The sequence below is a fragment of the Bufo gargarizans genome, chromosome 4 (genome assembly GCF_014858855.1).
Source record: "Bufo gargarizans isolate SCDJY-AF-19 chromosome 4, ASM1485885v1, whole genome shotgun sequence".
In the NCBI taxonomy this organism is placed as follows: Eukaryota; Metazoa; Chordata; class Amphibia; order Anura; family Bufonidae; genus Bufo; species Bufo gargarizans.
Window position 1 is genome coordinate 511,008,961 of NC_058083.1, and position 22,414 is coordinate 511,031,374.

The window sequence follows — 22,414 nt, forward strand, 5'->3', positions numbered from 1 at the left end:
AGCACCAGGCCCCCTCTTACCATAGGCCCATTAATATACCTCAGTGCACTTTGGTCGACTAGTCGTGCAACATAATCAGCTGAACCACATGTGTTGATGATAATTTAACATTCATTGTACTTATTCCAGCTATGCCATTGTAAAGTGTGGATCCTCAGGAGAGCTCTTTATTCTGGCTGCTGATTGCGTGGACGCCACTGCTCTGTCCATGGGGACTCATTTTGAGGTCATCTCAACATTTAAAGGTAATTTTGTTAGGTATGCCTATGGGCACTCTCTCAATCTTGCCAAAGTCTGATCTTAGTGTTTTGGTGTCACCGTTTTCAGTAATTCTTTTTAACTCTTCCTTCTCTGGCAATCCAGGAGCTGATCTGGAAAACGGCATCTGTGATCACCCCACAATACCAGGACGCTCCTCTCCTCTTCTGGCTGCAAACCATGTCACTATGGGCAAAGGCACTGGCCTTGTGCATACTGCCCCTGCCCATGGCATAGAAGATTATGGAGTCGCCTCTCATCACAAGTTACCTGTGGTTAGTGAACAGTCACACATGTAATAAATGCAAATTAGTTTCAGTCCTACAATCATTAATTACAGATTGCCCATAGACCCTACAGAGAAATCTACCGGTGGGCCGATGCCCAGAGGGACACCGAAGCCTTTGTCCGAGTACATGGCGATCTGATGCTCTCTGCATTAAGGAATGCTCAGGTTCTTTTGCACTTGGCCACCGGTGGAAAATCTCCTTCCTTCAACTAGATTGCGGTCCTAAGGATAGCAATACTGTTGAATACTGCAGCTGGGGCAGCAGCATTTTATGCTGGACTGTGATATTTTGTTCTGTTGGGGTGGACTTTTGTGCTGCGCTACAGTGTTGTTGGCCCCACCCAATTATAATAGCCCTGCCTTTTGTCAATTTGGACCCGCCTACAACGTGGGGCCACTTTAAGTTCCCAGTCCGCCCCTGGATTGGACATCATGTCTAAAAACTGCCAAAAGGAAAGGTGTCGGCGGTCTCCCCATCAACCAGTCAGTTCACTGCTTTCTTTTTTAAACCCACTCTGGAAAAAAGAAAGATGGAGTCTGGTTGTTATGGACAACACTGGTTTCGTCATAAGAAGTGTTTTGGGGGAAATTTTTCAAAAAGTGGTGCAAGGGAAAAGTGAAGAAGTTGGTAATGGCAACCAGTCTGATTCAATCGGCTTTGCCACTAGACCCTTTACACTAGTTTTCATATGTCTTCCCTATTAGGTAACTAAATTAACGGTGGCCAGTCATTTTAGCAATAATGTTGTTGTTTTTTTTTCTGGTTACATTACATAGATGTGTGTATATATGGGGCACCACATGTTGTTTTTAGTTGCCTATCACAACTTTCATTCTAGCTGGCACATAGGTCAGGGCCCTGGAACATTATTCCACTGACTTGATTTGGACTTCTTCCCAGCCTCCTGCGCTCTACACTGCATACTCATCATGTCTCGCCAGCACTTAGTCACACCAGGCCATATGCTTGCAGGCAACATCTTCATAAGTACAATAAGATGAACTTTAAATAATTCTTGCCCCTCTTAATTTTTTGTTTTCTAAAGGACTGCCTGGTGGATGAAGCTGGCCGCTATACTGCTGAAGCAGGAGCTGATCTGGAAAATAAAGTGGTGCTTGAAGATGGAAATGAGGCCGGTATGTACTCTCTTATAGGAACACCCGCCCATGAGCTGTTTGAAGAGAACGCAGCGCTTCTTCGAACTCTGCATTCTCATCACTGTTTACCTGCTCGCCATCCACAGTGTAAGTACAGCTCCTCCGTCCCATTTCCTTAAAGTGGACAAAGTGTGCAACCACAACTGCTCTGTCCTTTTCAAGTGAATGGGCTGGAGTAGCTGTAAGTACACTGCTTGCCACTGCAATGTCAACGGCAAGCACGAGCGCCGCATTCTCGTCATTGGAGGGGGTGCTGGGAGTCAGACCCTCACCAATCTGATATTAATCACATAATCTGAGGATGGGTCATCAATATGGGGAAAGCAGAAAAACCCTTTAAGACATGCAGAATTTTAGGTTACATGGTAAAAATCATGGTATTCAATAAAACATTTCCCATAAAAATAAGGTAAAAACAGTGATTTACTTTTTTTTAGAAGTTTTTTTTAAATGCACTAGTAATTCCTTTTGCACCACTCTTTTTTTGATGCAGAGAGAAACAGAGTGAGAGAATATGTGGTAAGATTGTGCGAATTCCTCCTCATTAGTATTATAAGGCAAATAGTACCGCACACCTTATCAGGTTCCAAGGTGTCACATGGAAGGGTTTTTTAAAGGGTTTGTCCACTTCTTACTATTGAAGACCTATCCTCAGGATCATTTATCAATATCAGATCGGCGGGGGTCCGTCTCTCAGCACACCCGCCGATCATTCGTTTGAAGAGAAGGCTCTGTAGTATTCACTTGAACAGACAGAGCCGTCCCATAGAAGTGAATGGGGACGTGATACTTGTAATTGCACTGCTCACTACTGCAATTGCTGCAGCGAGCAGGTAAACAGGGAAGAGAAGTTAGTGCTTGTATGAGCACTGCCTTCTCTTCAAACAGATGATTGACAGGTGTGGCGGGAGTCGGAACCTCGCCAATCTGATATTGATGACCAATCGTAAGGATAGGGCATCAATAGTAAAAAGCGGACAACCCCTTTAAACCGAAATATAGTCTAAATAATTCTACGGCATGCTTTGTCTCAATGCAAAATTCAAGTTTATTCAATCACCTCATTGATACTGATGCACATGTCTAATGGATGTTCCTTCCAGCACTGATAGGAAAAATCCTAAAAAACATTTTAATCAAGATGACCTTTCTCAGGTTGTATCTATAGCACGAGGAAGATCATGGATCGATGGGAATAGCTCCTACAGTAGACATCTCTTCTCCATTTATTGCAGCAGCTATGCCCACTGATTCCATACTCCTGCTGCGCCAGATACAACTTGAGAAAGGTCATCTTGACTAAAACGTCATTTACACTAACTTAATATTTCCCAGAAATGTGAATATTGGAAGGAACAGTAATTAAATGTGTGCATCAATATCATTTGCAATGGTCAAATTAACAACCGTCGATTTCCATAAACTATTTTCCTTATTAGTAATTAGGGGTTTTCTCCCTTTAGATGAGATGTACAATGATGCCCTGCCCACGTGGTCCTGGATGTAGAGACATCTGTGTGTTGGGTGTCGCCCATTTAGACTTCTCTTTCTCTTCCAGTCATACAGATGCTGCTCGGCTCCAAGAATCTGATAAAAGAAGAAAGTTTTGTTCACAGTTACCCATATGACTGGAGGACCAAGAAGCCGATCATCATCCGAGCCAGTCAGCAGTGGTTTGTGAACACGGCTAATGTTAAAGACAAGGCTCAGGTAACAGCAGGCACTGATTATTACATGCAGACATTATTTTACATGAAATTATTTCTCATCTAAAGCATTTATCTATATATATATAAAGAAGGACGTATGTGTGTTCTGCAATCACTCAAAAACACAACCATGTACTTCAACGAAACTTGGTATACACATCCCTTGCTACCTGGAAAGAAATCTTGTGGGGGTCTCGGCTCTCTAGGACGTACCGTTCCTGAGATATTCCCCAAAAATTACCTGCATTAGCCAATACAAGCCTGCAAGTCTTTCACTTCATATCCCAACTGCCATACACACGGTCACATGTCCCTTATCAGCCAATAGAAGCTTGCAGGCCCTTAGTCTCCACATACACACAGTTAATTACTCCAGGTTTCCATAATAACCCAGCCATTTTTCTTCACTGCTGTAGGTCAGCTTTAGGCTAGGGCTACACGACACCCAGTGCACTGCTGCACGTTTTGCGCGACATTGCTGTCGCACCAGTGTTGCACAACAATTTTTATAATGATGGTGTATGGTGTTGCACTGCATCTTGGATGGATTTTTTGCAACTGTTGTGTCGCAGTCACAGCATGTCACGTTGCAGTGCAACACCATACACTATCAATATAAAAATTGTTGAGACAAAATGTCACGGGACACATGTCGTCATGTAGCCCTAGCATTAAAGGGGCAGGGCGCTGTGGATGTCACTGTTAAAGGGGCGGGTTACTGTGGATGTTACTGTTAAGGGGGCAGGTCGCTGTGGAGGTCATTGTTAAGGAGGCAAGGGCCACTATTAAAGGGGCAACTGCTGTGGATGTCACTGTTAAAGGGGCGTTCACTGTGGATGTTAATGTTGGGAGGTCAGTGTGAAGGGAGTGGGGTGCTGTGAAGGTCAAAGTTAAGGGGATGGGCTGCTGTGGAGGTCTCCTTTTAAAGTGGCGGGGCACTGTGGGGGGTGAGCGTTAAGGGGTGGGGGACTGTGGAGTTCACTGTTAAAGGGTCGGTTTGCTGTAGAGGTCACTGTTATAGTGGATACTGTTGATATCTTTTAACGACACACACAAACATTGAATGAAATCGATTAAATATACCCGTGAGAAGCCGGGTCCTTCTGCTAGTGTGTCTATAACAAGGCATGTAGCTCCATCCTGAGTCATTGCTAACATTTGGTATAGACCATTTCAGACTGCAGACAATACTACCAGTCACTGGCTGGTCACCACCATGGACATTGATTGGCACATCAAGTGTTAACTTGGTCAACTTCCAGCAGCGTTGGCGGGGGGGGCGGGGCTTATCTTCCCGCACTCCGCTCTCTTCCCGCTTCTCTGCCAACCACCTCAGTCTGAGCCCAAGGAGTCTGCTTGCCACCGCTGCTGCCTCCTTCACCTCTGTTGGCTTCCAGCGTCAGATCTCCCTGCTACTACTGCTGCTGCTGTTGCTCCTTGCTTCTGAGGCTCTCCTGGTAGGACTGTTAACCCCCTTCTAGCGCCGGCGGCCCTAGCCTGGGTATAGGCCTCTCTTCCTGGGTTATTTTACCATCATCACCAACATGTCGGATCCCACAGGGGCCCCTAAGCCCTGGTACCATGCCTGTACCGCCTGTAGAGAACTTTTTCCACGGGGGCAATCTGATCCGCATTGCTCTGCATGCCAGGCCCCAATGCAGGGTCCGCCAACCGCCGTGCCGCCCCCGTTTCCCTCTGGTCCACCTGACTGGGCTAGGTTTCTATCCCAGGCCGTAAAAGCCTCACCCACATAGTAGGCCGCCTTGTAGACAAACTGCCTAACCCGCAGGCTGCCACACCCCCTGTCGCACCCTCCGGATCTACTGCTTCTGCCGCCCCCTCTGGTTCCATCGCTCCCAGTGAAGCCTCCAGGGCCCGGCACTCACAGAAGCGCTCCAGGGCAGAGTGTGCATCCTCCTCACATGCGTCTCTCTCTCCGCCACGCGTGCGGACTCAGTCGGGCCCCTCCTCCTCACAGGACATGCCCTCTAAGAGAGAATTGGATTGGGACATGGACTCGGCACTGCCGTCTAAGCTAGCCTCTGCAGTGGGTCATCTTATCTCTAACATTCGCGATACCTTTAAGATACACGACGACCCTCCCAGCACTGATCAGGCCGGCGTGTCCTTTTTCCGCCCCAAACAGGCATCCAAGGTTTTTCCTCTCCACGCCGACTTCTCTTCGGTGGTCTCTAAGGCTTTGGCCCGCCCTGACGCCCGCTTTACCGCCCCCAAGAAGCTGGACATATGTTATACATTTCCAGCGGATTGTGTTGCCACGTGGGTGTCCCCACCTAAGGTGACCCTCCCGTGGCCCGCTTGTCTAAGAGCACGGCCATTCCTCAGTCCACCGAGGACCGTCGTATGGAGTCCCTCTCTAAAGCCATCTTTGCTGCCTCCGGGTCAGCCCTCAGACCGGACTTTGCCTCCGCCTGGGCGGGGAAAGCGGTCTCTTAATGGGGCTCGCAGCTTGAACAGGAATTGGGGTCGGACGTTCCCTTTCAGGACCTCCGATCCTTAGCCCAACTTATGGTTCAGGCAGGAAAATTCATTTGCGAGGCTTCTCTAGATGCGGGTGCCCTTATTGCCCGCTCTTCTGCCCTAGCAGATTCCGTCAGGAGGGGACTTTGGCTGAAGGTTTGGGCGGCGGACACCGCCTCCAAGCGCTCCCTTGCTGGGCTGCCATTCACAGGCTCCCGCTTAGACGAGATTATTTCTGAAGCCACGGGTGGAAAGAGCACCCATCTTCCCCAGCCCAGGACCAAGGGCGCCTCTCGAGGCCATTCTGGTTCATCCCGTTTTTGGTCCTCCCGCAGGTCCTCCGCAGCCGTCCGTCCTCCAGTCCCTCCCAAGATAGGTGCAAGAAGCCCTTTTTTGGGGCACAGCCCACCTGGCGTAAGTCACAAGCTGCTCGCCCCCCCACGGCCAAGCAGCCCTCAGCCTGAAGGTGCGCCCCCCCTCAGGGACGTCTGGCGGGCTCACGTCTCCGATGCTTCGGCGTGCGAGATTGTATCATCAGGATACAAAATCGAGTTTGCTTCTCTCCCCCCGGATCGTTTCTTTCGGTCTCGTTCTCCGCGGGACCCCAAGGGTGCGGCCGCCTTCTCCGCAGCCATTCACACCCTACTAGGCAAGGGAGTCATCGTTCCTGTGCCTCCGGTGGATCGATTCAAGGTGTTCTACTCGAACCTCTTCGTGGTCCCCAAAAAAGAAGGCTCGGTGCGGCCGATCCTAGACTTAAAACGACTAAACCGCTTTCTCCGTCTTCGACGATTCCGGATGGAGTCCCTCCGATCTGCGGTGGCCTTCCTGGAGAAGGGGGACTGTATGTCATCAATCGACATTAGAGGTTGCCTACCTCCACGTTCCGGTCGCTCAGTGTCACCATTGTTTCCTTCGCTTTGCAGTGGGGAACGATCACTATCAGTTTGTCGCCCTTCCCTTCGGCCTGGCGACTGCTCCTCGGGTGTTCACCAAGGTCCTGGCCCCTGTCCTAGCTTTGCTCTGCTCCAGGGGTGTTTTTCTGCTGCCTTACTTGGACGACGTCCTTGTCAAGGCGCCCTTCTTTCATCAGACGTCCGCCAGCGTGGACCTTGCACTGGAGACCCTGGGACGGTTCGGTTGGCTTCTCAACCGTCTCAAGTCTTCCCTGATTCCCTCCAGACAGTTGATCTTCCTGGGGATGCTGCTGCATACGGAGGCGGCGGAGGTCCGTCTCCCAACGGACAAGTGTCTGGCCCTCCACCGGTCGGTTCACAATCTTCTTCACCACCACCGCCCGTCCTTCCGATCCAGCATGCGGGTGTTGGGACAAATGGTTGCCTGCTTCGAGGCGATTCCGTTTGCACAGTTTCATTACCGCACCTTTCAAAGGGCGATCCTCTCTGCCTGGGACAAGTCACCGGAGAGTCTGGACCGGCCCTTCCTTCTAACTCCCCTAGTTCGGGCCTCCCTCCACTGGTGGTTGCGGACCTCTCTCTAGGGGAAATCCTTTCTTCCAATGACATGGCAGGTGGTTACTACCGACGCCAGTCTCCGGGGGGGGGGTTCCTCCCTGGTCTGTCCAGGGCACTTGGTCTCCATCGGAGTCCAAGCTTCAGATCAACGCCCTTCTTGTCGCTCCGACACTGGACTCCCCTTGCTAAAAGGTCATCCCGTTCGTATCCAATCGGACAATGTCACGGCCGTGGCATACATAAACCACCAGGGGGGCACTCGCAGCGCCGCGGCAATGCGAGAGGTGACCCGCATTCTCCTCTGGGCGGAAGCTCACATTCCGGCCCTGTCAGCAATTTATATTTCAGGGGTGGAGAACTGGACGGCGGACTTCATCAGCCGGACCACCATTGACCCGGGCGAGTGATCGCTACACCCGGACGTGTTCGAGTCCATTTGCCTTCATTGAGGTCGTCCGGAGGTGGACCTCATGGCCTCCAGGTTCAACCACAAGCTCCCCACCTTCCTGGCTAGGGCAAGGGACCCGAGGGCGTACAGCGCCGACGCCCTTGTTCTTCCGTGGCAAGAATTTTCCCTTTTTGTATGTGTTTCCTCCCATTCCCTTACTGCCTCGGGTTCTCCGGAAGATCGCGGTAGAAGGCATTTCCACGATTCTAGTTGCTCCAGACTGGCCTCGCCGGTCTTGGTACGCCGATCTGATGCTGCTCCTGGGAGACGCGCTGTGGCCGTTACCTCTCAGAGAAGATCTCCTCTCTCAAGGGCCGATCTTCCACCAGCATTCCAGGTCGCTACGTTTGATGGCGTGGCTGTTAAGTTTTGACGCAACTGGGTTTTTCCGCAGATGTGGTTCGCACCATGATCCGCGCCCGTAAGCCTGCCTCGTCCAAGATCTATTATAGGACTTGGAGGTCTTATTTGGGGTTCTGTGAGAATCTGGGTGTTCCCCCTCTTTGTTTCTCTCTCCCCACGGTTCTGTCCTTCCTCCAGTCCGGCCTGGACCTGGGGCTGGGTCTCAGTTCCTTGATGGGTCAGGTATCGGCGCTGTCCATCCTCTTCCAGCATCCCCTGGCTCCTCTCGGACCTATCAAGACCTTCATCCAAGGAGTGGCTCACTCTGTTCCTCCATACCGTTCCCCGATTCCGCCCTGGGACCTGAATATTGTGCTCTCGGCGCTACAAGCTTCCCCCTTCGAGCCGTTACGGAAGATCTCCCTACGACTTTTGTCTTGTAAGGTCATGTTCCTTGTGGTCATCACGTCTCTCAGACGGGTGTCCGAATTGGCGGCCCTTTCTTGTTCCGAGCCTTTTCTGGTCTTTCACCAATATAAGGCTGTTCTCTGTCCCGTCCCTTCCCTTTCTTCCGAAGGTGGTCTCCGCCTTTCATCTCAATGAGGACATCGTCCTCCCCTCTCTGTGCCCATCCCCTTCCCACCCCCGGGAACGGTAACTTCACCACTTGGACGTGGTCAGGGCCTTGAAGATTTACTTGGAGATCACCGGCCCCTTTCGTTGCACGGACTCTCTTTTTGTAGTTCCGAAGGGTCCGCGCAAAGGATTGGCGGCCTCCAAGGTGGCTATCGCTCGTTTAATCAAATTAGCTATCGCTGAGGCTTACCGCGCCAAAGGCAGGGTTCCGCCTTTCGGTGTCACCACTCATTCCACCAGAGCAGTCGGTGCCCCTTGGGCCCAGAGACATCGGGCCTCGGCTAAACAATTGTGCAAGGCGGCCACTTGGTCTTCCTTGCACACCTTTACCAAGTCTTACAGGGTGCACACTCATGCATCGGTGGATGCTGCTTTGGGCCGCCTGGTCTTGCAGGCGGCGGTTTCATGATGCCTGCGGTGGCTTTGCCTTGGGCTGTGGTCCCTCCCTTCTTGGACTGCTCTCGGACGCCCCAAGGTCTCCTGTGTCTCCCAAGGAAAAAGACGAGAAAACAAGATTTTTGTATAACTTACCAGTAAAATCTTTCTCGCTCTTCCTTGGGGGACACAGCACCCACCCATTCATTTGTTTTTTCTACACGGTTACAGACTTCGTTTACCCCGTTGGGTAGTTGGCTGGTTGGTTCCACATTGTTGGTCATTGCCTTTTCTCACTACTTGGACACGCAACTGGCAGTCTCTCTCTCCAGGCTGAGGGTATAGCTGCTGGAGGAGGCGCTTAACAGTTTTCACTTAGTGTCACGCCTCCTAGGGAGCTGAGCTATACCCAAGGTCTCCTGTGTCCCCCAAGGTAGAGCGAGAAAGAGATTTTACTGGTAAGTTATACAAAAATCTCGTTTTTGCACTGATTAATTTCTTGTTATGTTATAATAGGTTCTCAGTTCTGTCCCTTTAATAGAGATCCTTTCTTGGTATGCACAGATTTGTGAAATGCATAGTGTCACCGCTAGGGGGAGCAAACTGAAGTCTGATTTATAAGGCTGATTTTGAGCATAGTTTGCTTATCCTAGTGGTGGCCTTGTGTGGTTAATCAGGGTAAAATCCATTTATTATTATGATACAGTAGTATAATGTTACTTAACCCCTTAAGGGCTGTTTCACATGAGCGTGTGCAGTGCGAAAATCACGCTCAGTGTGTGTGTGATTCTCTGTCTTATAAGAGCGCACGGCATTATAGTGATTTATCATGCTAGGTGCCTCTTCACGACCTTACTTCTCCAGAATTGGGCCTCATGCACACAACTGTTTTAGTCTGCATCCGAGCCGCAGTATTTGCAGGTTGGATGCGGACCCATTCACTTCAATAGGGCGGCAAAAGATGCGGGCAGCACTTCGTGTGCTGTCCATATCCGTTGCTCCGTTCCGTGGTCCGCAAAAGAAATATAACTTGTCCTATTCTTGTCTGTTTTGCGGATAAGAATATGCAGTTTTATTAATGGCTGTCTGCGCTGTTCCGCAAATTGCGGAACGCACACAGACTCCATCTGTGTTTTGCGGATCCACAATTTGCAGACCGCAAAACACATAACGGTCGTGTGCATGAGGCCTTATACTGACAGCTTTATGTTATTGATTCATCGAGTCTATAAACTGCCTGACTGTTCTTTCATCATTTTGGGGTCAGGGATAGCTGTAATTTCCCCAAATGTGATCTACCAGACACTGATCATCTTCATATGCTGTAGGAGTGCTCTAGTATTTGCTGAACTGTCTCTATGTCCCTTGGAAATCCTACAGGAAAATAGGATTGTTGCGATAATAAAATTTTGATTAGATTTCGATACCATAAAAAAGTATTGCAATACTCGATACCACACGAAAAAAATAACACACCAAAAAAGCTGAGTGCATTCCGCATTTTATGGAACGTCCGGCCCATAATTGAACAGTCCGATTCTATGTTTTTGGGGGAACAAGGCGACAAAAAAAATGGCGAATTGCGCAGTTAATTTTTTTTCTGTTACGGCGTTCACCGCATAGGAGATTTTTTTTATTTTTATATTTTAATAGTTCGCACTTTTTTGGGCGTGGCAATATGTAATATATTTTATTGTTTATATATTTTATCTGTAAAATTGGGAAAGGGGGTGATTTATACTTTTACTTTTTATTTAATAACTATTTCCCCCTTAGGGGCTAGAACCTGGGATCTTTTCATCCCTTGTCCTCTTCACACTCTCCCTGCTGCCCTGTGCATAGTGCAACCGATCGGAGCCCCTGGCTTACACTGCTGGGGCTCCGATCAGAAGCTGCTACTGCCCCACCAATGAGGAGGAGGGGAGGGAACCCTGTGGCCACTGCGCCACCAATGACTTTTTAATACTGCGGGGGTTGAGGGGGCGCAGCGCAGTTTTTTAGTACTGGGGGAAGGGGGGGCACTGCGCCACCAATGAAGATAAGTAACCTTTTAATACAAATACAGGAGGCGGGTGCTGATGGCAGAATCACATAGCCGGCACCTTCAGGTGCCGCACCTGCGGAACGCAGCGCCCTGTCATAGAGGTCGGGTGCCGGCTATGTTATTCTGCCGCCAGCACCCGCCTCCTGTATTTGTATTAAAAGGTTACTTATCTTCATTGGTGGCGTAGTGACCACAGCCCTCCTCCGTCCCTCTCCCTTCTTATTGGCAGCCGTACGGGGGAGGAGGAGGGACTGCTTCTCCCCTGTGCTGCTGAGGAGAACATGGCGCACGCTGGGAGCAGCGTGCGCCATGTTCTCTGATACTAGGCTACGCAGTAGCGCAGCCTAGTATCGGTAAATGTCAAATCCCAGTATTGAATCGATACCGGTACAAAAGTATTGATTGGGTATCGATAATTCGATACCCGCTACAACCCTACAGGAAAATACTATCTTATAAGGATCTGTATTGGTATTCGTCACTTATTATATTAGGCCAGGAAGCTAATAGCGAAATACTGGTTTCAATCGGTGGTACCTACCCGGGAAAAAAAAAAAACACAACCTTGACCGCAATGTCAGATCAATTTTCAGATGGATCCCATTAACAGGCTGTAGGGTCTGTCATGATACCGGTGGTGTTTTTGAGAGCTAGAAAAGCTCTGCAGACTACGCTATTCTTGCTACTGAAAATACTACAGCCTTGGCACAAATAAAAATAAAAAATGATTGTGAAAAGAGCCTTACAATTCAACTTTTGGAACCATTCTTATGTTGTTCAACGTGCAAAATGTGGCAGCAGCCTGAAGAATCATCAGATTTTGGTTTTAAAAGGAATCTATGAGCTCGGAAACGCCCTTCTAACTAGAGTAAGTGGTGTATAGTGTAAGTGACTCTGATTCCGGTAAAGTAATTTTTATCTTCATACTCGTGTTCTGACGCGGTCTTCCCACAAACCAGCAGTAAAATGCATTGAGAGGACTCCTGCGCTCCCACACATAATGGAGCAGACTCGAAGAGGAGTCCTCAATCCGTTTTACTGCTGGCGCTCAGCATCAGAATGCAAGTGAGTATGAAGATAAAAATTACGTGAACGGACTCTGCATCTCTTACACCAAGCATGTCAAACTCAAAGGCTAACATGGGCCAAAAAAACAAAATTTAAGTTTATGTGGGCCGCATCAAAAAAAAATAATTTTTTTTTTACAATATAATGCAGACGGATCCGTTCTGAACAGATCCACCGTCTGCATTATATGAGCGGATCCGTCTCAGACGGATCCGCTCTGAACGCAAGTGTGAAAGTAGCCCTTAGGGGCGAGAACCTGGGATCTTTCATCCCTTGTCCTATTCAGCTCTATCAGGGTGAATAGGACTTCACACTGTCCCTGCTGCTCTGTGCCTTGTGCACACAGCATCAGGGATGTTACCATGGCAACCAGGGCTTCTATAGCATCCTGGCTGCCATGGTAACTGATCGGAGCCCCAGGCTTACACAGCTGGGGCTCCGATCAGAAGCTGCCACTGCACCACCAATGAGGGGGAGGGGAGAGGTCCCTGTGGCCACTGCCACCAATGATTTTAATACTGGGGGGGTTGAGAGGGGCTGGCGCACTGTGCCACCAATGATTTTAATGGGATGGGGGGTTGAGGGGGGCGGCACACTGCACCACCAATGATAAATTACCCCTTTATACAGGAGGCTGGTACTGGCAGATCAGCAGTTAACCCCTCAGGTGCGGCACCTAAGGGGTTAACTGCCTCTGATCGCAGCTCCCTGTCAGGGGCAGGGTGCCGGCAATGCGATTCTGCTGCCGGCACTTGCCTCCTGTATTGTGTTAAAGACTGACTTTCACTATCAGGCCACACAGAGTGGCGCCCAGCGATGTCTCAGCACTCACCATTAGTCCTGGGCGCCGCTCCGTTCGCCCGCAGTGCCCCATTACTGTCTCCTCTCCTGCTCCACATGCTGCTGATTACTATCGGAGCGATGGGAGGAGACATCAGCTTCACTAGTGGGCGTTCCTTCTTCCTGGCTGTAGCGCTGTCCAATCGCAGCGCAGGGAGAAGGAACGCCCACTAGTGAAGCTGATGTCTCCTCCCATCGCTCCGATAGTAATCAGCAGCATGTGGAGCAGGAGAGGAGACAGTAATGGGGCACTGCGGGCGAACGGAGCGGCGCCCAGGACTAATGGTGAGTGCTGGGACATCGCTGGGCGCCGCTCTGTGTGGGAAATGGGAATAGTCCTATCATTGGTGGCTCAGTGCGCCCGCCCCTCCTCCGCCCCTCTCTCCTCATTGGTGGCTCAGTGCGCCCGCCCCTCCTCCGCCCCTCTCTCCTCATTGGTGGCGCAGTGCGCCCGCCCCTTCTCCCCCCCCTCTCTTCTCATTGGTGGCAGCGGCAGCAGCACAGGGGGAGGGAGGACAGCTTCCTTCTCCCTGTGCTGCTGAGAGAACATGAGCGCGGCGATAGCAGCGCGCTCATGTTCAGAGATACTAGACTGCCGGGCCGCAAAGATATTCATTGCGGGCCGCATGCGGCCCCCGGGCCGCATGTTTGACACCCATGTCTTACACCATACTCTGCTTATTCTAGTTTGGGGGTGTTTTGGAGCTGACAGGTTCCCTTTAATGTAATCTTTTGCCTCTTATTTCACCACTTTGTGCACACATCACCATTGCCCTTGCATTGATATGTGTTCACTTATTTGCAGGAAGTTCTAAAAAAAGTGAAGTTTACCCCGGCGTCAGCCTCCAGCAGGATGATTGAGATGCTAGGCCGCCGCACATACTGGTGCATATCAAGGCAGCGGAGCTGGGGTGTCCCTATTCCTGTCTTCTATCATAAGGAGACACGAGAAGCTCTCATCAACAGGTACGAGATTCAGCTTATAGCCACTGGAGTGAAATATTTCTGCTAAAAATGTGCAGACTGTTTCAGACTGTAGATACAGTGGTCTCCAACTTGTCAAGGCCTGCTGGGAGTTGTAGTTTTCCAATAGCTGGACAGCCACCGGTTGGAGACCACTGCTGTAGAGAATAGAAGGGGTTGTCTCACTAGGAATATCCCGCTCTTATGCTCTGTTTAAAAGGGTTTACAGGATTTGAGAAACACAAGTATTTGCTACTTGAAATAGTGCCACACCTGTCTACAGGTTGCGTCTGGTATTGCAGTTCAGCTCTGTTTAAGTTGGCAGAGCTTTGCTGCAATATTGCACATTGCCTGTGGACAAGTGTGACCAAATGTACGGAAGAAAACAGCCATGTTTGCATGGAGATCTTAGTATGGGTATTCTGTATAAGGCCTCCTGTACTGGCCAGAGCATGGGGTTTTACTCACCTCATGGTTGGCCTCCCTCATTTCATATATTTTCTGGTGTATTTTGACTTGGTAATTTCTGGTAAACATTTTAGTGCAATCATTTTTAGGCACAACTCCTAAATACTTCAGTGGGAGAACTCTGCACGTGCCCTCCCTCCTGTCCGTTCAGTCTCTGACCTGGATGGGAGCATTGCCAGCTGCCTCAGTTTTCCTGACCGTTTGTCAGACATTCACCTCCTGGCGTTCGTAACCATGGTCCCCGGATAGAGTCAAACCTTTTAATTGTTCCTCTTTTATAATACACTCCCCTCTCTAGTCCAATTATCCCATCCATACGTGCAATGTACTCCTCTTTAGTCGGTACTGTCGTGCTTATCCAATATTTGGCTATTCATTTCCTAGCCTGATATAATAATCTACTTATACCAATACTAATATCCTCTGTGGAATCGTCTTGTAACAGGCCCAGTATACATATTAACAGTTCGGCTGGAAGTTTAGTTTTTATACCTTAAAGATAATATCTAGTACTATTCGCCAAAAAGGGCCTATGGCAGTGCATTCCCAAAACATGTGGAGTATGTGCGCTTCAGGAATATCACATTTAGGTCAGTTAGACGTGGTACTTATACCCAGCTTATGTAGGAACACGGGTGTCCTGTATACCCTATGTATTAGGTACAGCTGTTAAAGTCTATGCGTCTCACACAGTGATAACAAGGGACCCTTAGACAGTACTTCCGACCACTGTGCATCAGTTAAAAGGCCTACCTCTCAGGACCACTTCTCCCTGACAGCCCCGGATTTCTAGCGCTGTCCCGGTACGACAGCCCCGGATTTCTAGCGCTGTCCCGGTACGACAGCCCCGGATTTCTAGCGCTGTCCCGGTACGACAGCCACGGATTTCTAGCGCTGTCCCGGTACGACAGCCCCGGATTTCTAGCGCTGTCCCGGTACGACAGCCCCGGATTTCTAGCGCTGTCCCGGTACGACAGCCCCGGATTTCTAGCGCTGTCCCGGTACGACAGCCCCGGATTTCTAGCGCTGTCCCGGTACGACAGCCCCGGATTTCTAGCGCTGTCCGGGTATATATATATTTTTAAATTCATTAAAAAAAAATCACAATAAAACAAGTGCAGGGAAAAGGCGACATCAACCAGAGGGGGGCACAATGGTACTAATTCATACTGCTCCAGCATTCAATGAAAAATAAAGTGCAAGTGCAAACACAAACAGTGCTACAAATTACAAAGGCAGAATCAATTACCCATAACGTGCCATGGCGCCATCCCGGAGGAGGCACATTATGGGTAACTGATTCTGCCTCTGTAATTTGTAGCACTGTTTGTATTTGCACTTGCACTTTATTTTTCATTGAATGCTGGAGCAGTATGAATTAGTACCATTGTGCCCCCCTCTGGTCGATGTCGCCCTTTCCCTGCACTTGTTTTATTGTGATTTTTCTTATGAATTAAAAAAAAATATATATAATATTGATTCCATCCGGTCTGGTAGTTCTTTATAGGTATTTGTATACATTTTATACCACAGGCATGTGTGTACTTGGCAATACATGGTAGTTACCGGTATATTGCGGAGTTGGGCCTTTTGTTTTTGGTATAGTTAACACATCTGCAGTCTTTTCTGCTGAAATTGCCTGTATATGAGAGCAGTGACTGCTATATTTGTATGGACACTTCTCTGGCCGCCATGTGTAGTTGCCATTCTCTAGCTGGCACATGCCGTCTCTGTCTTAGCAGTAGCTACGTTGTGGGCACTGCTGTGTTGCTGGCAATTTAGCGTGGATGACATTATTCATAGCCGTTTTATGCTATATCACTTCCATCGGCAAAATAACGGAGAATGTGCAACGTGACTTTGGAGGTCCACAGTATCCGAAATGTGGGGACAGTCCTCAGTGGACGCCTCACCAACTCTGGGCTTAGGCTGCAAACATCGTCATGTCTCCGAATTACAACTAAGGGGCGGTTTTAAAGTGATGGTCGGTATTATTAGGCAGTTTGGATCCTGCATCGTAGATCCGCACGGATTACAATATAGTACATGTGGATGGGGCTTGGAAACCCTGTTTCACACACAGCATAAACATTTGCCTGGAAAATTGAGGATGCTGCAGATTTTCATGTCCTTGGCACGTAAATTATGTTGGGGGTTTTCACCCCTTCAATGTATACGGTTGAAATCTGCAGTGATTTTGCAGCGCAATCCATAACACCACGCAGAGTTTGCCACCGGTTTGCAGTGAAGTCTGCCTGAGATTTCTTTTGCTACGTGTGGACCCTCAATAGGGCTATATGGTATGGCAGCACATTCGCTCGACCACCATTCCTTTCCACTCCTCCTTACTTCAGACATGCTGGTGAGGAGGGACAAGGGACTGGAGCAGTTGGACCCTCAGGAGAGGAGAAATTTGCCTGGGCATGCTATTTTGTGACCTGCAGATTTCCCTTGTCTTGTATTATGTGTCAGTATGAGAAAATGGAGGCTAAATTACGGATCCCCAGAATGAAGAGAATTGCTGCTCAGCCGGATAGCCCCTTCAACCACATAACGTGCAGCATTTTTGACTTGCAAATTTGCTCTAGTGCCCTGGAGCCTCTCTTCTTCCCTTTTGTATGGGGTCACGCCTTATTCTGTCCCGCTACTGATTTGCTTGCTTCTCCGGAAGCAATGCCTTGTACAAACATAGGTGAAGGTTGAGCACCGATGGTGAGACGCCAGCAGAAATAGATTGTCACCCGACAGGAATTTATAGGCAATGTGGTCCGATCGTGTGCACAGTAAAGTGCATTCTCTGGCTCACAGTACAATACGTAATCCAGCACCAGTGAAATCCAGCAGGGGCCAGATAACAGACCAGTCTGGGTCACCCGAAGATAATGTGGGAATATTTTTTTGTATTCTACCATCCTCTAAGTGGCAACCATTAAAGGGGATTTCCATATCTTTAAACACATCACATATTGATAGGGTGTCTCATCAGTAGGGATTCACCTGCTGGGACCCCCACATCATGATAAAAAAAAAACCTGTATGAATGGAGAAGCAGTCGCACTTCTGCTTCCTTCATCCCTGGGATTGATGGAGATGGCCCAGTCCCATGGGCTCTGCATGGCCGCACTAGAAGATGTTTTCTCATTGTCCTCTCAAAGGATGCTGGGAAAATGCGTCAGTACTCCGAGCCTCCTTCAGATCATTAGGGAGATGTCTCCTAGTCTCATGGCCTGACTAAATAATGCATAAACCACTCAGAATGAGATGAATTTACATTAGGATTTCAATTTGAAATCAATAATTGCAGTCATTAGTAAGAAAAGATGCAGACAGCGCCCACTTTGGAACTAATAAGGAACTGCGACAAGAGGTGATACGGTACATTGATCCCCACATGTGTCTACATCAGCTGTGACCCTCCACTATTGTAATCTGTTGGGGAGCCCAGCAGAAAGTGTTCAGTTCATCCACTGCTCCTCCACAGGAGAAACAAAGCATTACACAGATCTCAATGAAAACATTGCACAAAACAGGTCCTCCTAAGAGAGAGGCCCTCCCTCCACTTCCACTAACAGATGAGGGTCCTATCCTCAGGATAGGTCATCAGTATCTGATCAGTGGGGATCCAACACCCGGGACCCCTGCTGATCAGCTGAGGAGGCAGTGGCGCTCTTGTGCGTACTGCAGCCTTCTCCGTGCTTACAGAGCACATCGCCGTACATTGTATAGTGACCGTGATTGGTATGGCAGCTCTGCCCCATTCACTTCTGTGCATTCACTGTGCAATGGAAGGCTCTGTGCAGTTTCCTGATTTTCACCTTTTAACCCGTGTGCAAAGATCTGGACTTCGCTGCATGGAATCAACCAGGCCACTACATCCTGGAGTAGTCCTGGTGTAGTTGGCGGCTGACCCACGGGGGTCAGATACACCCAGAGGTGTGGCAACAGGCATAATCTGAATGCTGTCCGAGGTCAGGGCAGGCTGTTTACATGCGTAATCCAAGTAGCAGATCTGATGTTGGGGCAGGCGGCAAGGAGCAAAACGATACACAGACCAAGGTGAGGACAAGAGATGTGAGAACAGAATCAGTAGTCACTTTCATTTTTTACATTATTCATGGGAGAACCCCTTTAAGCATAATATTTAGATTAGTTCCCACCGGTAACAGTCCCTCCCCAAACAGCGATATCTTATTGAGGACATCTTTAAGCCAGTAGATAGTGGGAGTGTTTGGCGCATATAAGTTAGTCAATTTAGTGCGACCTAAGAGCATCTGTCAGCAGCTTTGTACCTATGACACTGGCTGAGGTGTTACATGTGCGCTTGGCAGCTGAAGGCATCTGCGTTGGTCGCATGTTCATATGTGCCCGCACTGCTGAGAAAAATCATGTTTTAATTTATGTAAATGAGCCTTTCGGAGCAACGACCTAGAGGCTCTGCTCTGCCTGCAACTGCCACGCTCTCTGTAATTTATTTGACAGGGTCAGGAGTGATGATGCAGAGTTGCAGAGAGAGCTGAGCCTCTAGGTGTAATGGCAACGCCCCAGTAGCTCCTAGAGGCTCATTTGCATATATTAAAACTTCCGTTTTCTCAGCAATGCGGGCACATATGAACATGGGACCAACACAGATGCCTTCAGCTGCCAAGCGCACATGTAACAGGTCAGCCAGTGTCATAGGTACAAAACTGCTGACCCTTTTAAGGATCGGGAACTGACCCCCAGGGTCGATCATGGAGTCAATAAAAGTGAAAACACCATGTTACTGAAGATTGATGTAGGGAAGGGCGGGAGCGGCAATGTAAATCCTAACCGGGAACGACTGCCAGATATAACATTGCTGCATAGTACAAAAATAGATAGGAATTACAATGCCTAAAGTAGGTGTGAACTCTAATGTGTGACCATAGTAATGTAGTCTAATATAATGCAGAGTTCAGCGTCTCCAAACTAATGTGGACACTGGAAAATGAAGGTCACGTTATCAGGTCAAGATGCAAAATGAAATGAAGGAACATGTGCTGAGAATTTAGCAATAGATAAGAATACTAGTTCCTTAGTAAAGGGGTGAGAAGACCTCACTGACACCTTGATCTTGAGAGATATTGATTTCGTAACCTGAGACCAAGTCTGCAGCGGAGGCAGGCATGGGAAGTCATCTGCACTCGACGAATGGAAGGTCCTCAGGAGATCTGTTAGTGAGTTTCTTCACGTCATAGGAAATCAGGAGCCCAAAAGGAAAGAGTCAGCAGTAGGGAATTCTTTTAGATCTATGTTCTTCAGTCAAAGTGTTGAGGATCCTCCTTTTCTGAAGGGTGGAAGAAGTGAAGTCCTGGCAAAATGACAATTACGACCCCTCCAAGGTGTAGTTGGTTTTCTCGTCGCATCGGCCAAGATGGCAGCAGTGTCGGCATAACTGAGACGGTTACATAGTACTCTAGGGGTGCATCAGGGGGGCTTCAAATGGGACATGGTGTAAAAAAAAAACAAAAAAACAGTCAAGCAAAATCTGCCTTCCAAAAACCGTATGGCATTCCTTTCCTTCTGCGCCCTGCCGTGTGCCCGTACAGCAGTTTACGGCCACATATGGGGTGTTTCTGTAAACTACAGAATCGGGGCCATAAATATTGAGTTTTGTTTGGCTGTTAACCCTTGCTTTGTAACTGGGAAAAAAAAAAAGGAAAATCTGCCAAAAAAGTGAAATTTTAAAATTGTATCTCCAAATTTTCCATTAATTCTTGTGGAACACCTAAAGGGTTAACGACGTTTGTAAAATCAGTTTTGAATACCTTGAGGGGTGTAGTTTCTTAGATGGGGTCACTTTTATGGAGTTTCTACTCTAGGGGTGCATCAGGGGGGCTTCCCCATGTTGGCGATCGCTGCAATTCAGACCTGCGGTTTGCGGCTTTTTATTGTGCGGGCGGAGGTGGGGCCATCTGGTCCCCGTGGGGCTGTAGGGGGGACCCGATGGCATGGAAGGCAGCGCAATGCCTTCCTGAGGCATCTGCGCTGCCTTCCGGTGACAAGCCTGTGAGATCCAGTCCCCTGGATCTCACAGGCTGGAAGCTCTATGAGTAATACACACAGTATTACTCATACAGCCAATGCATTCCAATACAGAAGTATTGGAATGCATTATAAAGGATCAGACCCCCAAAAGTTCAAGTCCCAAAGTGGGACAAAAAATAAAGTTTTCACCCCCCAAAATGTTAAAGGGTTTCTACCACTTGCATATGACATATTTGGTGTTCAGACACTAGCGATCCGCTAGTGTCTGATGTACCATACAAGCTAATTATTACATTAATCCGTTCGGCCGTTTTGTCAAAAAAAGCACTTATATATTTATGCAAATGAGCCTCTAGGTGCTATGCGGGCGTTTTTCCAGCACCTAGAGGCTCCGTCTACCTTGCAGTTTGCCGCCCAGCGCCTCGCTCCAGCACGCCCATCTTCAACTCTATTCGATCCTGCCCCCTGCTTCAGCCTTCCGAAATCTCGCGCCTGCGCCGTTCGTCGTGGCATTCGGCGCAGTCAATGTCTGACCGCTCCCTGCTCAGACATTTCCACTGCGCCTGCTTTTTTTTGACAAAACGGCCGAACGGATTAATGTAATAATTAGCTTGTATGGTACATCAGACACTAGCGGATCGCTAGTGTCTGAACACCAAATATGTCATATGCAAGTGGTAGAAACCCTTTAAGTTTCAAGTAAAAATAAACAAAAACATCATTTTCCCCAAATAAAGTAAAAAAACAAAATAGGGGAGAAAAAATTTGACATATTGGGTATCGCCGCGTGCGTATCGACCGGCTCTATAAACATATCACATGACCTAACCCCTCAGGTGAACACCGTAAAAAAAAAAAAAAAAAAAGGGGCTAAATAAACCATTTTTTGGTCACCTTACATCACAAAAAGTACAACAGCAAGCGATCAAAACGGCGTACGCCCACTAAAATAGTACCAATCTAACCGTCACCTCATCCCTCAAAAAATGAGCCCCTACCTAAGACAATCGCCCCAAAAAAAAAAAACTATGGCTCAGAATATGGAGACTCTAAAACATAATTTTTTCTTGTTTTAAAAAAGCTGTTATTGTGTAAAACTTACATACATTTAAAAAAAAGTATACATATTTGGTATCGCCGCGTCCGTATCGAACGGCTCTATAAAAATATGACCTAACCCCAACAGATGAACACCGTAAAAAATAAAAACTGCTAAATAAACAATTTTTTGTCACCTTACATCTCAAAAAGTCTAATAGCAAGCGATCAAAAAGTCATATGCACCCCAAAATAGTACCAATCAAATCGTCATCTCATCCCGCAAAAAATGAGACTCTACCTAAGATAATCGCCCAAAAACTGAAAACACTATGGCTCTCGGAATATGGAGACACTAAAACATGATTATTATTTTTTTGTTTCAAAAATATTATTGTGTAAAACTTGCATAAATAAAAAAAGTATACATATTGGGTATCGCCGCGTCCTTAATAAGTTACTCTATAAAAATATCACATGACCAAACCCCTAGGTGAACACCGTAAAAAAATAAAAATGGTGTAAAAAGGCATTTTTTTGTCATCTTACATCACAAAAAGTGTAATAGCAAGCGATCAAAAAGTCATATGCACCCCAAAATAGTGCCAATCAAACCGTCATCTCATCCTGCAAAAAATGAGACCCTACCTAAGATAATCGCCCAAAAACTGAAAAAACTATGGCTCTCAGACTATGGAGACACTAAAACATGTTTTTTTTGTTTCAAAAATGAAATCATTGTGTAAATAAATAAAACAAAATTGTATATATATTGGGTATCGCCGCGTCCGTGACAACCTGCTCTATAAAAATACC

The 22,414-nt window shown here is 48.0% G+C and overlaps 1 protein-coding gene across 1 annotated transcript in view; it reads left to right on the forward strand.

Moving 5' to 3' along the window:
- Window positions 1–22,414, forward strand: part of IARS2 (isoleucyl-tRNA synthetase 2, mitochondrial) — an 80,907-nt gene that overhangs the window by 17,129 nt on the left and 41,364 nt on the right. The window contains exons 8-12 of the mRNA XM_044289491.1: window positions 130–245; window positions 364–533; window positions 1,594–1,684; window positions 3,264–3,415; window positions 13,929–14,089. Of these exons, the coding sequence (XP_044145426.1) occupies window positions 130–245; window positions 364–533; window positions 1,594–1,684; window positions 3,264–3,415; window positions 13,929–14,089 (690 nt within the window). The remainder of the gene's footprint in view (window positions 1–129; window positions 246–363; window positions 534–1,593; window positions 1,685–3,263; window positions 3,416–13,928; window positions 14,090–22,414) is intronic.